The sequence below is a fragment of the Podarcis liolepis genome (genome assembly GCF_965112155.1).
Source record: "Podarcis liolepis genome assembly, chromosome: 14".
Taxonomy (NCBI): domain Eukaryota; kingdom Metazoa; phylum Chordata; class Lepidosauria; order Squamata; family Lacertidae; genus Podarcis; species Podarcis liolepis.
This window is the reverse complement of record NC_139569.1, coordinates 19,827,269-19,841,397: the sequence shown is the minus strand read 5'-3', so window position 1 is coordinate 19,841,397 and position 14,129 is coordinate 19,827,269. Positions and strand designations below refer to the sequence as shown.

General features: G+C 44.2%; 1 protein-coding gene across 2 annotated transcripts in view; it reads left to right on the top strand.

Annotated features, from left to right (window-relative positions):
- Window positions 1-14,129, top strand: part of CFAP70 (cilia and flagella associated protein 70) — a 33,216-nt gene that overhangs the window by 9,066 nt on the left and 10,021 nt on the right. For both annotated transcript variants that reach the window (XM_083476154.1, XM_083476155.1), the window contains exons 8-19: window positions 184-278; window positions 1,517-1,616; window positions 2,537-2,683; window positions 3,328-3,471; window positions 4,150-4,230; window positions 7,293-7,384; window positions 8,056-8,116; window positions 9,410-9,601; window positions 9,848-9,979; window positions 10,856-10,981; window positions 12,357-12,490; window positions 13,670-13,785. In XM_083476154.1, coding sequence (XP_083332280.1) covers window positions 184-278; window positions 1,517-1,616; window positions 2,537-2,683; window positions 3,328-3,471; window positions 4,150-4,230; window positions 7,293-7,384; window positions 8,056-8,116; window positions 9,410-9,601; window positions 9,848-9,979; window positions 10,856-10,981; window positions 12,357-12,490; window positions 13,670-13,785 — 1,420 coding nt within the window. The remainder of the gene's footprint in view (window positions 1-183; window positions 279-1,516; window positions 1,617-2,536; window positions 2,684-3,327; window positions 3,472-4,149; window positions 4,231-7,292; window positions 7,385-8,055; window positions 8,117-9,409; window positions 9,602-9,847; window positions 9,980-10,855; window positions 10,982-12,356; window positions 12,491-13,669; window positions 13,786-14,129) is intronic.

Sequence of the window (14,129 nt, the reverse complement as noted above, 5' to 3'; positions counted from 1 at the left end):
CACTAGAATGTACTTTGCCCATTCTGTCCCATCCCCCCAAATTTGTTTCTAATGCCACCATTGAAAATAAGCACTAATTTATATAGTGACGGAAATGAGGGTTTCCTGCTGCAGAATTTATCGTTTTCTTTACATGATGATTTCTAGAGCTTCTAAATGGTTCTTTTCTTCCTTTCTTTTTAGGATAGAGATCTCAGGATCCAGGCAGAAACTGTTAAAAAACGGATTATGTGGGACTTGGAAAGGCGCTGCTACTTAGATCCTCTTGCTGTGATCTGGTGAGAAAACAGGCCTTTCTCCATGGGCTCATAACTTACATAGAGTGGCCCAAAGGAACTAGATGAGGCCTACTGCAATATAGTGGCTAATAGCAAAGATCTGGCAATCTTGTGGGAGACAACTTCAGACACTATTGGGTGGCCAAGATCTGACTGGCCTTGACCTGTACAAAAGTTATTGTGACAGTTACTGAGATAAAGCTCTATATCAGTGCTAAGTAAGTGTTAAGGGAAGAGCCAGAGCTCAGTGGCAGAGCATCTTCTTTGCATGCAGAAAGTCCCTGGTTCAATACCCGAGCATCTCCAAGTAGGACTGGGAGGGACTTCCTGCCTGAAACCTGCTGCCAGTCAGCATAGACAAAACAGAACTGGAAGGACCAATGGTTTTACTCAGTAATAGGCAGCTTCCTACATACCTGTGTGCATCTATGGCTTGGTTTGCAGTGGTGTCTGTGGCACATCAGATTATTAGTAATAGTATCGTAACATTTATATATTGCCTTTGCTTCAAGGAATTCAAGGTATTAAGCATGGCCCCCTCACCCCATTTTATCTTCATAACAACCTTGTGGGGTAGGTTAGGCAGAGAGAGAAAGTGACCAGCCCAAGGTCACCCACTGAACTTCTGGGGAGGGCTATGGGAATATAAACCTGGGTTTTCCCCATTCCTAGTCCTAAATAGGCAACCATACTGACTGCCAGTGACTGCAGGGGTGCAAACAACCCATGCATTCTGCAAAGCAAATAGGAATAACCATAATAGTGAGCAAGTGACATGTTGCTTAAATTTCTGGTATTGAACAGAAAGCAGCTATTGCTCTGTGTCTGCTTCTCTGTGATGCAAACTCTCTACACCGGGCATTAGCAGTGAGAGTGGCAACAAAATTTAGAGCCAAACCAGAAGTGTCAGTCAGGACTCCATTACTTGGCTGTGACTGCTAGCTGACACACATTTTCTGAGCAAAGATGTATGGTATAGCCACATTTTCAGGTGTATTCATACCATTGGTGGCCATTTTGGTCATTGATACAAAAGACTAATTGGTGTTTCATCTTCATTATATTCCATATTTTCCTCCCAACAGCCTTGTGAGGTAGATTAGGCTGACAGATGGTGACTCAGGGGCAAGTGGGAATTTGAACCCCAGTCTCCCAAATCCTGGTCCAGTGCTCTAACCATTACATCACACTGGTCTAGAATAATTATTGTTTTCTGCCTGTCTTTCTCTATGCCACAGTTTTCGAAAGCGGATTGCAGATTGTCGGTACTGGCCTGTGGAGATGACCAGAGTGCCTGTGGTCACTTCCACCAAAACAAAAGGTGGAAAAGGAGACAAGGTAAAGCATCTGTTATGCTTAATCATGAAAGGTGAGAACAAGTGGATGCTTAAATGTTGCCTTGATTCATTTGCTAGAGGTATTATGCCTGGAGAAAATCTGCAGCTTAATGAAGAAGTTCTTCCAGAGGAGAGTCAGTCATGAACCAAGTGTGGACTTTGGTTGGCATTAATGGAGGCAGAATGTGTGCGTATTAGAGACCTGAATCACGTATACACATTATTATTATTTTATATTTTGCATTACCCAGAGAAACACAAAAAGGTTTCAAAGCAAAAGAAGAGCATTCGTATAATTAAAAGTGTTTAATCATACTGGTAGAGCCCTCAGGGATGCTACGAGTCATTGCCCTATCTCTTTTGTTGTTACTTGCCTGAATGTGTTCTTGAGACAAAAATGAGCTCTGATTATTGATCAGTTGGTTTTTCTTTATTACCCATGCAAGAGGCTGATTGCCTTTATGTTCCTTGTCTCAGGGAGGCTCAGCTGGAAGTTCCTTTCTTTGCCAGGACTTCATGCCATAGTGCTGCCTAAAACCTTTTCTTGAAAGCAAGGCCTTGTCCCACTTGCTTGGGCTTTCACCCAGCATACATTCGAGAGCACTTATACCCATCTGCCCCATGATTATCTCCGAGATCGTTTTGATCACTTGCCTCCTGTTATGAACTCGCTTCCTTGCAGACTCTCCGAAGTCCAAACCTGAGCACCTTTCACAAGCCCTGTGAAGATTGCATATTTCAGGATGACTTTCAGTGCTCAGAGCTGAGTCAGCAAATAATGGGAAAAGTTCTGGGAATTTGCTGAAATGTTCTTCTGTTTTGTTGCTGTGATTCTGTTCCTTCTTTGCTTTGCCTGCTTGCTGTGAGCTTTCAGGACTATAGATTGAGGTGATCTATAAATCTCTGTTTTTCAATTTCCAGGGAGGAGGAGGTGGCGGAGAAGAAGAGCAGATTTCCTTTCATGGTGTGGCTTACATCAACGCAGTGCCTTTGCTCTATCCTGGGGTGAAGCGGATCCGGGGTGCATTCCGGGTCTACCCTTACCTTGACAATGAGGTGTTTGAAAAGGTAAGAACCTGCACTAAGTGGCCTGCCTTTCACTTGATGCTCTTGCCATGGGTCTCAGCAAGTGAGGTGAGTCTTGCATGCCTGAACAGGAGAAAAGAGGAAAGGCTTGAGCCTATCCCAGGATATATCTTGATGGAGCTAGGAATACCACGCTGAAGACAGATGTAATATTTCAAATATTTAAGGCACTAAGATTACAGAGTTGCAAACATCCAACCTATGTTAGACTATCTGGTCTAAAAGGGGAAGACAAGAGCCAACTGGTTGCCTGGGAGCAGTTACTACATGCCATAGGCAAACAGGTGAAGTGGCTGTTTATAAGCCTGTCATATTGAAAGAGGAATTGCAGTGAGTTCTTCACCCATGGTGTGAGACCAGCTTCTGCCAAGACACTAAGTCAGTCTTCAGTACTGTCAGTCTTCCTTTCGTTTTTTGAAAGCTCCTTGTCTATGTCCACATGTTAAGCCTTCCCATTATTTTTAAAAGGGAACATTTTCAAACAGTAGCCAAACTCTCTCAGGGTGGAGAGGAGAGGAGAGGTATCTTGCCAGTGTTGTGTGCATTAGCTGATCAGGTAGATTGGGCGGGGGGGGGGCTTGAACAAAATGCAGACAGTAGACCCCTTTCCTTCTCTCTTGTTTCAGACGAAGTGTCTCTTCAGTCTTTTCCGTGACATCGGCCACCAGACAGCCCTGACTAAATTAGGGCTGCTCACCCCACATACCAAAGGTATCCTTGGGAAGACCACAAAGGAAGACAGGCCTGCTAAAGAGGTCGTAATGAGAAAGGTGAATGTGGAGAGAAAGTCCTGGTGAAATTCCTGATGCGTTTGAAAACAAAGAATTACTTGGCAAGGAGGGCAAACAGCAATGAGGGGATTGTGCTTTGCATAACAAGAGCTGGGAATCTTTGGCCCTCCAGATGAAGTGGAACTTTGCATCCGCTTCAGCAAGGATGTTCAGTGGCTAGGTATGATGGCAGCTGTTGTTCAGCAACATCCGAAGAACCAAAGTTCCCACCTGGAAGCCTCCTATATAACCACTGTAAATGCCACATCCCAAAATGACTGTGGAATCATGGATAATGAATGGGGAGAACACCCCATGCCTGTTCCTGAGGGTCAAGTCAAAGCAGCACCAGGCCTGTAACAGCTGCGGTGTTTTCTTTGGGCTGTGGTGGCCCATAGCAGAGTGCCTTGTGGTGGGCTGCTCAGCCAGTGGCAGTGGGCAGCAGCTGCAACGCTGAAGTTGAGACAGCTGGCTGGCTCTATCCACTATTTAGTTTTCTTACAATGCCTCAAGGAAATGCTTTGAGGTCCTTAGTATGGAAAGTGGGACTGCAGATAGGCTCTAGGTCACATGGCTACCATAGTTCTGGCCTCGGGGAACAGAAAGGCAGAAGCTGATTGGACGGAAGCTTCCCACGTAGCAGCTGTTCTAAATCTGATCATTGTTATTTTTTACAAGGCATCTAATATGATGAGAAGGGACACATCTGATACCACAATTGAAGCGGCAATATCTATATGCCAGAACATTGAAGGACAGGTAAATATATTCCTTAAGTGGATGACCGGGAAATTGTGGACTCTGTGTTTTAAAAGCTGGGACTCAGGTCTGTGTCATGTGAAACCCGTGGATTAATAAGGGAGTGCCTCTTTACTACGGGTGTGTCTGTGACATGTAGTGGGTTTGCTGACATGTGATATCATGCTGTAGTTTGGCATTGCATGAACAAACCCTGTGCTCACACTTCTTCGCCTTTTCTCCTGTGTGCTCTGTTTTAATTAGTTACTTTGTTTTTCATAGAAGCCGTAACTTGCCATGACACCTGAACAATGGTTTGGGCAGGCCATTCAAATTAAGATTATAAACCACAAATTGATCTTTGTACTAGGTTTGGGCAAATCATGGTTTGCTGGTTGAGATGTAACTTAGAAATCATGATCTCTATGAAGTAACTCATTAAAGTGAAGCATGTGAGGGGAGTGAGGCAGGGGAATGCACAAGTACAGGCCTCATTCATGCAACACTATCACCATGGTTTGGTGTTACCATGTCAACCAAACCACATGAAATGGGATTGAAGACTTAGGAGTGGAGTATATTTATGTATATTTGGTTAGTAAGATAGTATATTATAGTGGTACCTCTGGTTACGTACTTAATTTGTTCCAGGGGTCCGTTTTTAACCTGAAACCATTTTTAACCTGAGGTACCACTATAGACAATGGGGCCTCCCACTGCGCTGCCGTTGCATGATTTCTGTTCTCATCCTGAGGTAAAGTTCTTAACCCGAGGTAATACTTCCGGGTTAGCAGTGTCTGTAACCCAAAGTGTTTGTAACCCAAGGTGTTTGTAACCCGAGGTACCACTGTAGTTTTCTTTTAATGCCATCTTGGGCTATATGCTGGTTGCAGTGTTAGAAACCGAGATAAGAAAGCTAGGAGCTAAAAGGCACCTTAATCCTAGGTTATGGGTGCAACAACAGAGTGTCTAGGTGCGCATTTTTTATAACAATACAAAACTGAAAATGAATGAACTGCAGTGAAAATATTATGTTCATTTTTCATATGGCCTAGTCCTTCCCCTGCCCACACCCCTAATATTCTTAAGAGGGTCTCTTCTCCAGTCTTCAGAGAGTAGCTGGAAGTGGGAAGGCAGAAAATGGTCCTCCTTTCCTTCCACTCTGCAGCTTTAGTTTGAAATCTTAGGTGCAGTACCGCACCCGGAGCTTAGAAACTGCTCACGCTAATGAAATTCGATATCACAAAATGCGCCTAGAACAATGGGAGTTTCGAACACTGGCTGGTTGTATCGTGCTCATACAAGGCCTGAATTTGCAGAACTTGATTGATTGTTAGTCAGAAAGCTAATGATGTGCCACTCAAAAGCCTTTGTTGGTGGAGTTTATACAATAATGCAGACAACAAGGGAGCTAATATTTCTTAATAAAAGGAACAAGCAAGATCCTGATATGGAAATATGTGTTCCTTCATCTACCAGAAAGGATTTTCTGAAAATATGGGCTGCCCTCCCATATTTCTTTCTACCTCCCTTGTTTCTTAAAGTCTCTCCCCTGCTTTTTTAAACATTATTCTTTAGTTTTATTTATCAGTCTACCAATCTGTCAACCAATAGGTTTTCTCATTTCTTCCTCATTTGAAACAGGTGAAAGAATGAGGATCCAACAGTCTGAAATGGTGCACTGTCATAGCTTTCTTTATTATAAAATAGTAATTTCCTTTTTTATATATAAAATAATGAAATGATATATAGATGAAAGTTATCAGATGAAAAGTGGAACATCTATCTTGACTTCTAGTCCTAATTGCTTCCCTGTGTGTGAATATTAAATAAAACCATTCATATGGGGGCATATAAATTGAGCAAAATGTTGAAGATGCAGCATAGATGAGGCAGATTTAGCAGATTTGATTGCCCCTAAAAAGAATTATTGGAAAGATGCAATTAAATATAATGGGATATATGCTATTCTGAGAGCAATTCCATTAAAATTACATTATACTGTTTGGTAATATTAAGGATTGTGCTGCAGTGTCTGTTAGTAGGGATATATGCTTTTAGTGGCAAACATTATTGCTGCTTTTAAATTGGAACCCAAGACGATTCCAATTAATCAGAGCAATCAATGAGGTGGTGCAAAGGGAGAATCTCTGGCAGAGACCAACACTTCCTAAGCCCCATCCACTTGTGACAAGTAGAGTTTAAGGTGTGTTTTGAGGTGGATGTTCCTTTTTTAATTTTCCCTATTAAGTCGGTTTTTAGTTATTATCATTATTTAGATTATTTTATTTATATTTAGGTCTCCCAAATGTCTTACAATACTGTTAAAAACATGAGTAAATAGAATAGCAAAAAACAGTCGTGTGAAACGTGGGCAGCACACTAATAATAATAATCCATTGACACTAATGGGAGGGATATTGATGACCAGCTCCTGGCTGCTGTACTTTTTTGGACTTTCTGTGGGTGAGACGAGAATGAAGGGATCTTGTGGATCAAAGCATTTTCACAGGCAAAACACTGGGTGTATTCCAAAATGGACATTAATTGGTGTGATTGAACCACTAGAGAAGCACACTTACCCTATCATGTACAGTTTACTCGCAGCGGGTGAACTCCATAGAAAACTGATTTGGCCATTTTACAGTAGAAGCTGCCTGTACACTGTGCTGGTTAGCAAGTGCCTGTAGTGTCACATTCCCACTCCCTCATGCCTGCCATCCCTGGAGCTGTTATACCATTTTTCCTTGTGACAAATAAGCAGTTTTCATGCAATGCTTGAAACTTTATTCTTAAAAGGTGGATAACTCACCTAAAGCTAGCAGAAAGGGCACAGCAGGTGTTGATCGGAATTAGAATCACTGACAGATTCATCTGTTGAATGCAACATGAAGGCAGAGAAATAGTTAATGTAAAGCCTATGGTGGCCAGAATGCTTGTTGCTATTAGGAATTCCCCTCCTCCATTTCCTCTTTTGCACTGGCCGGTATATGGTGTGAGAGAGATGCAAACTGTTTAATCTTCATCTATGAAAATGCTCTTAAGATCTTAAGACTGAGAAAGTGTCAACTTTGTCGTTTCAGCAATATATAGAAAGCGGGACGTATATTGTGATAGAGTTTGCGTTGGACAAACCTTTGGTGCCCAAGCGTTTGCCAGAGGAGCTCGCCAACCGGTGCGCATGGGCAGTGATCTGGGGAGGGAGGGATGTCAAGGAACACTTTCTATAAAATTTATCATGTATCCTAAAGTGCTCTGTAAATTCTCCTTCAGTGGAGGAGGTTCTCCTGAGACGGGTTATTCCTTCCATTTGCTCCATGGGCAAAGCCAGGCCAGTTATTACAGATTTTTAATCTTCCATGGTGTCCTGTTCTGACCGTGAGAGTGGAAAACATCTGAAGGTGGCACAGTCAGTTGGTTGGTAGCAAGAAAGGTTGTGCTAGAGTTGTAGGACCTTGGACAGCTCCAGCAAATTGCATGCTTTTATAAAGGTCCTATTCACACTATCATTAGGGCTGGGGGAGAAATTACCGTATTTTTTGCACCATAACACTCACTTTTTTCCTCCTAAAAAGTAAGGGGAAATGTCTGTGCGTGTTATGGAGGGAATGCCAACGGGTGGCATGCCTACGGATTTTCCTCCTCTAAAAACTACGTGCGTGTTATGGTGGTAGATTTTGTTTGCATTTAAAAGCAAAATGACCCTAATGCACAGTTTTCAGTCTGGGATCTGACTTGCATAACTCCTGGCTCATAGACTTAAATGTTGGGATCTGGATCTAGGGTCAACATTTGTGTATAGAACTGCAGACTTGGAACTCACTGAATTTTGTCTTGCACATACAGGGTAAAGGAGATGATTCCTCCACGCCCTCAACTCCCTCGAAGGACAGCAGGAGCTAAGAAGGTATAGAGTAGAATAAGTGTACTCACCCAGCTTTCTGTACTCTGTCTGGGGGAGTGGGGAATTGAAAATTCTGTGCTAGGAAAAGCTTAATTCTGCAAACCGAATAGTTTGCACAAACGTGCATATTATCTCTTACTGTGTGTAATTTATTTTGCCCACTTGACACAATTTATTCTGGTTTGCCTTGTTATGGGGACTTAAGCAGCACACAAAAGCTGCACCGCCCCCCGACCACTTGAAATTTTGTTCAGCCACCCTATGGCTTCTGAAAGCTCAACAGGCATTGTCTTCTTACGCATACTTCCAAGCATTTATTTGTTACCATGAGAGCTATAAATATGCCTTTAAAAGGGGGGGAGGGGGGAAATAGAGAATTGCTGGAAATCCTCATTATTGCATCAAGCAGATATTTTGCTTCCCTGTAGAATCACGACACATACACAGCCCTGAGAATTTGGTTAAGTGGTACTCTATCAGAATCTACATGCCACTTCCTTATGTGGTGAGTCGTTGGGCTGAAAGCTAGCCTGTCTTCTGAGTGGCGGTCTGTGATTCTGAAGGGATCCTACTCACCTTACACACATTTGCCAAATAAATTAAGAATAAAAGCCATGTACAGGGTTCCTGTTTTATCTTTGCAGCAGTCTTGTGAGGTGGGTTAAACTGAGACACAGGCCCAAGGTCATGCAGTGAAGTTCATGGCTGAGTGAGGATTTGAACTGAGATCCCCTTGGTCTGACACTGTCTGCCATGCTGTGCTACCTCTGGCATGGGATGACAATAAACACTATCTCTTGCTTTCAGCCATCACCCAGCCGTGCTGCCTGTGCCCCTACTCTAACACCCACGATGGGTTTTTCTGGTCTCAATTCGCTTTCAGTGCTTTGATGCTGCAGAACATACATCACAGCAGTTTTCCTTATCTGGGTATCTAAGCACAGATTTGCACTGCACCTTGCACTTTTTTGGGAGGGAAGTCTTTCAGAGACTTCACTGGTGATAAACTGGTATATGCTGTCAGAACGGTTCTTTCCAAGCAAGAGTTCAGATGAGTCACTCATTGTCTAAGTCTTTTCTTAGGAACATAGGCAAACCGCCTTATGCTGAGCCAGACAAGTGGTATTTCTAGCTCAGTATTATCTACTACACTGACTGGCAGTGCCTCTCCAGGGTTTTAGACTGGGGTCTCTCCCAGCCCTATCTGGTGATGCCAGGGATTCAACCTGGGACCTTTTGCATGCAAGACAAATGTTCTCCCACTGAGCTTCTGCCTTTATTTCTCTGTCTTTTTAGGCAGTAGAAGATTACCACACTCAGGTCACCAGCATTGCTGAGGCCATTCTGGATGAGTATCACGAGCTGTTTGGCAGGCAGTTGGTTGAAGGGTATGCCATTGACAGCCACACCCTGGAGAGCCAGAAATGCCAGCTCAACTATGAGCTCAACAGCTCTGGGAAATACTTTGCATTTAAGGAGCAAATCAAGGTATAAGCTCCATTTCAATTCATTTCTTTCGTACATGGTTGTTACATCAGTGAATTTCTTCATCGCTTTCTATGATAAAACGATATCTTACTGAATCCCCCTGCATTTTAAAAGCCACGTTTTCTTTAAATCTCATTTAGCCCAATAGGGGGATTAATACCTGTATTTTCTGGATTTCTGTCTCCCTACTCCCCAAAATGTGTTTGAGTCCTTTGGGGTCAACTGGAGGGTTTGTGTTCCCTGCAGCATGCCGTGGTGAAAATTGTGCGAGAAAAGTACTTGAAAACAACTGCATTCGACAACTTGGACCAGCTCCAAGCTTTTCTGAGTGAGCTGTACGTGTACCTGGTGGATCAGATGCATGTTGCTCTGAATCAGGTAAGGCCAGCTTGGAAGAGAAAGGCACACCTTAGAAAGTGTCACATCTACAAACCATTGTTTTATTCTTGGGACTGTTTGAGGACTTGTCAGAGGTTGGAGTAAGAATCAGTGTTGGAAGCTGTTTATGTTTTAATCAGGATTTTGGACTGTCAACTACTAGTCTATGGCTTCTATACTATGCTGGGGTTGCCCCACCATTCCCTTCTGCCCCAGCCAGCACAGTAGTACAGTCGTACCTTGGTTGTTGAACGCCTTGGTATTCGTACATTTTGGTTCCCAAACGCTGCAAAACCCAGAAGTGAGTGTTCTAGTGTGAACGTTCTTTGGAACCCAAACATCCAACACAGCTTCCACAGCTTCCGACTGAGTGTAGGAAGCTCCTGCAGCCAATCGGAAGCCGCACCTTGGTTTTCGAACGTTTTTGGAAGTCGAACAGACTTCCAGAACAAATTCTGTTTGAGAACCAAGGTAAGGCTGTAGTCCAAAATGTTTGGAAGGTACTGAAGGTTGGGGTACAATATTTTCAAGCGTCATTGGAGAAACATAAGGGAGTTGCTGGCCAAGGCAAACAAATCCAGCCACACCCATCACCATCCAGATGTTTGGCGTACATAAGGAGGTAACTCACTTTACAGCGTTAGACCATTGGGCCTGTCTACCTCAATATTGTCTGCACTGACTGGCAGTGGCTGTCCAGGAATCTTCTTGGACGTAGGCAGGTTTAGCCCAGGTGGCTCTGTAACCCTATCACATATTATTTGCGCATCAAGGGGCAATCTTCCAACCACCCCATTATTACTGAAAATCCCATTCAAGTGTAAGCCTCTGCCGTTTGATCTGTAATAGTTGCATTGTTCTCTTACCTTTGGGCAGGTGCTGTCCCAGCAGACCCCCAGCCCTCCTCCTCCCAGCTTTACCACCTCCGAGCAGCTCCGTCTTTTTGCCCGCGAAGCCCAGAACAACGGAGACTATAACTTGGCAGCAACGTACTACCAGGAGGTGACAGAACTGCTGCTCCTCTCCAAGCAGAACAGCTGCAGGAACAAAGAGTCTCTGGTGTTAAGGCAGAATTGGAGACATTTAGAAAGGATGTTTTCATCATTTGCATTTTAGGATGTGTTAAAAATCCTAGGGGGCTGTGGGAGGGTGGTTGGGATTTTTTGGGGTGTGGTATCCATGTCTTTTGCAGCTAGAGGCAAGATGTGAGAGAGGTGGGATTTGAACCAATACAGCTCATTTTCTTGGGGAAACATAAGGGGTGCATATTGTTCAATAAGGTTGTAAGGCCAAAAACTGAGGTGGTAAAACAACTCCCAGACTGTATGGCTTTGGACTGCAGGCAAAGGATTACATGAGTAAATGCTTCTCCATTTAAACCTGCCCATACATGGAAGGCAAACATATAAGGGCGAAGTGTTCTATGCCAGCTTTCTCCCTGACATGCTAGATTTCTCTGTTTCTGGGTCCCCACCTCCTCTGATGGGAAGCATTCAATCAGGCATCCACCCCTGCTCACAGTTCATGCCACCTAAACTGCTCTTTTTTTGAACTAGGCCTCATTGACTGAGATCTTGAGTGTCAGAAAGACTATTTCCCAGATAAGATTGACTAGTAATGGCCTTTACTGTTGAGTGGGTGCGTGACAGTCCCTACTTCTCTAATAATGTGTGACTTGGGTTGTTTGTATAATTGGCACTAATTTTTGCTTCTTTAGCACCATTTATTTTTGAAAGATTTCTATTCAGTCAAATGGTCTCCAAGCAACTTACAAGAAATCCAAAACAATCCAAGAAACGCTGCTCATCCCTCACCAGTTGGGTGGCTAAGAAATGTGTGGGGGCGAATGATGCTGAAGAGTTTCCCCCAGGCCTCTGGTATCCCTGCTGCTGTGGGAACTGGAAGAAATATCCCCCTGCCTCAGTCCTCTTTGCATGTACTGCCAAGCTAAATATCACAGTCTTGTGATTTGTGGCTCTTTAGCTCAGCAGTGGGGCTCTCTGCTCTGCTGCCTGGAGCTGTATGTCATTAGCCTCTTTTCAGGTTGTGGCACAGAGGGCTGCTGGGCAGCGACTATGCTGGGCTAGATGGATCATCTTTGGTCTGATTCAGTATAAGGCAGCTCCAGTACACATATAGTTAGATGGACCAGAGAACTTCTGCAGGGGTTTTGTCCAGGTGCATAATGGCTCACAAACCCTGAGGCCGAATTAAAATCAAATAAGACTAATAGGATGTCGGTCAGCCTTCAAAATTTGGAGCATGTTCAGGTGACTCCTCAGAAGGATGGAGCCCCATTTCTAATGGGCAGTTTTTATCCATTCAAAACCCTGGAACATCAGGGAGTCAACTTACGCAATGGTGTTTCCATCCCCAGAGATTGTCTCGTGACCGCCAGGATATCCAGAGTTGGTTGGATTATGGCACTTTCTGTCTGCTGACTGAAAACAATCTCAAAGCCCAGGAGTGCTTCCGCGAGGCTGTTAGCCTGGACCCCAATCACCTACCCAGGTAGTACTTGGTATCAGGAAGCAGGCAGGGAGGGGAGATGTGCGGCCTTGTTCAGACAATTCTCATGGGGCAAGAAAGGCTTCGTGTAGCTGATGAATATTGAGGACATTTCTCCCCTCCAGCTAAAAATAGTACAGTATACCGTAGGTGCAACACTTGGAGGCTGAGCTGTAACATGTCCTGATCCCCCACCTTTTTTCTAAAGGGAAAGAAAAAAATAGAATGGCTGGGCACATGGGCTTCTGTGCATATATATGTCACTAGTGCTCATGCTGCTGCTATCCTGCTCACAATCTGTAGCAAGCATCAGCACCTTTGAAGGTGACCCAGAAACTACAACTAATCCAGAATGTGGCAGCTAGACTGGTGACTGGGAGCGGCTGCCGAGACCACATAACACCTACATTGACCTACAAAGACCTACAAAAAAAACCTTCTGAAGCCAGTGGAATTACCACGAAGGGCCCCCTGGGTGATATTAACACCCAGGGAGGCTTGTAGGGAAGTAGGGGGTCTTTCAGATATTGGGTTGAACTTGGGTCCCATGGAAATCAGTGGGGTAAGTTAGTCATGATTTAAAGTGCAATGACGGTGCCAGATTACCAAATAGGCAGCATAGGCATGGGCCTCTGGGCCTCACGCCTTTTAGGGCCCCCGCAACAATGGATCAAAATAATATGGTGTAATAAAATTGGTTTATTAAAATGCTTGGCTGGCAAAATAAAATACACGTATTAGGAGATAATGTGCGAGGGGCCTCCCAATTTTTTTGACTGCCTAGAGGCCTCCAGAGGCTTTAATCTGGCACTGTGCAATGATGTCAGTGGGAACAATGTGTAAGTAACTTAACCTGGCTCCAACACAATGTGGCATGCTTTATGCACACTGAACTGGGAGAAAGCCCCATTGATCACAGTGTGGCACTTGCTTCCAAGTGAGCATCCAGAAAGAGCCAGTGGGTGGTAGGCAACTAAGTTTTACTCAGAGTAGACTCATTGAAATTAATGAGCATGGCTAAGTTAGGCTCATAATTTCAATGGGTCTAGTCTGAGTAACACTTAGTTACCTTCCATCCTTACTGTAGTAGGAACGCTCATAGGCTACACAGTGCAGTGGGTTCTTGCTTGCTTGCTTTTTGCAAGTGGGCAGCTGCTTCAGTCTTTGGTTTTGTCTGCCCAGCATACTGCTCTGTGGCATCATGGCTGTGATGCTGGAGAACTACGAAGATGCTGAGGTCTTCTTTGAGGATGCCACCTGCTTGGAACCCTCCAGCATTCTGGCCTGGACCATCTTAGGTAGGTCAGCTGGATTTGCTGGGGTGGTCTTGTTAATGAGCTTTATCCTGGTATTCTCTTCATCGGTACTGGGCACACTTCTGACATCGTAGGATTCCCTCTGCACACATACAGGAACTTTAAGGCTCGGGTACAGTTGTTCACAGGCAGGTGTCGGTTTTATTCCATTTTAGTTCACCATCCGCTCTCTCGCCTATTTCCAACCCAGAACATCTCAGCCAGTGCACTGCCTTGGCTGCAGAGTCTGGGCATCTCTTCCATGGGTTGTATTCAAGTTACATATACACTGTGCAAGCATGGAATCTCACACCTGGTGTAGAATGACTTGAGAATCCCAGAGTGGG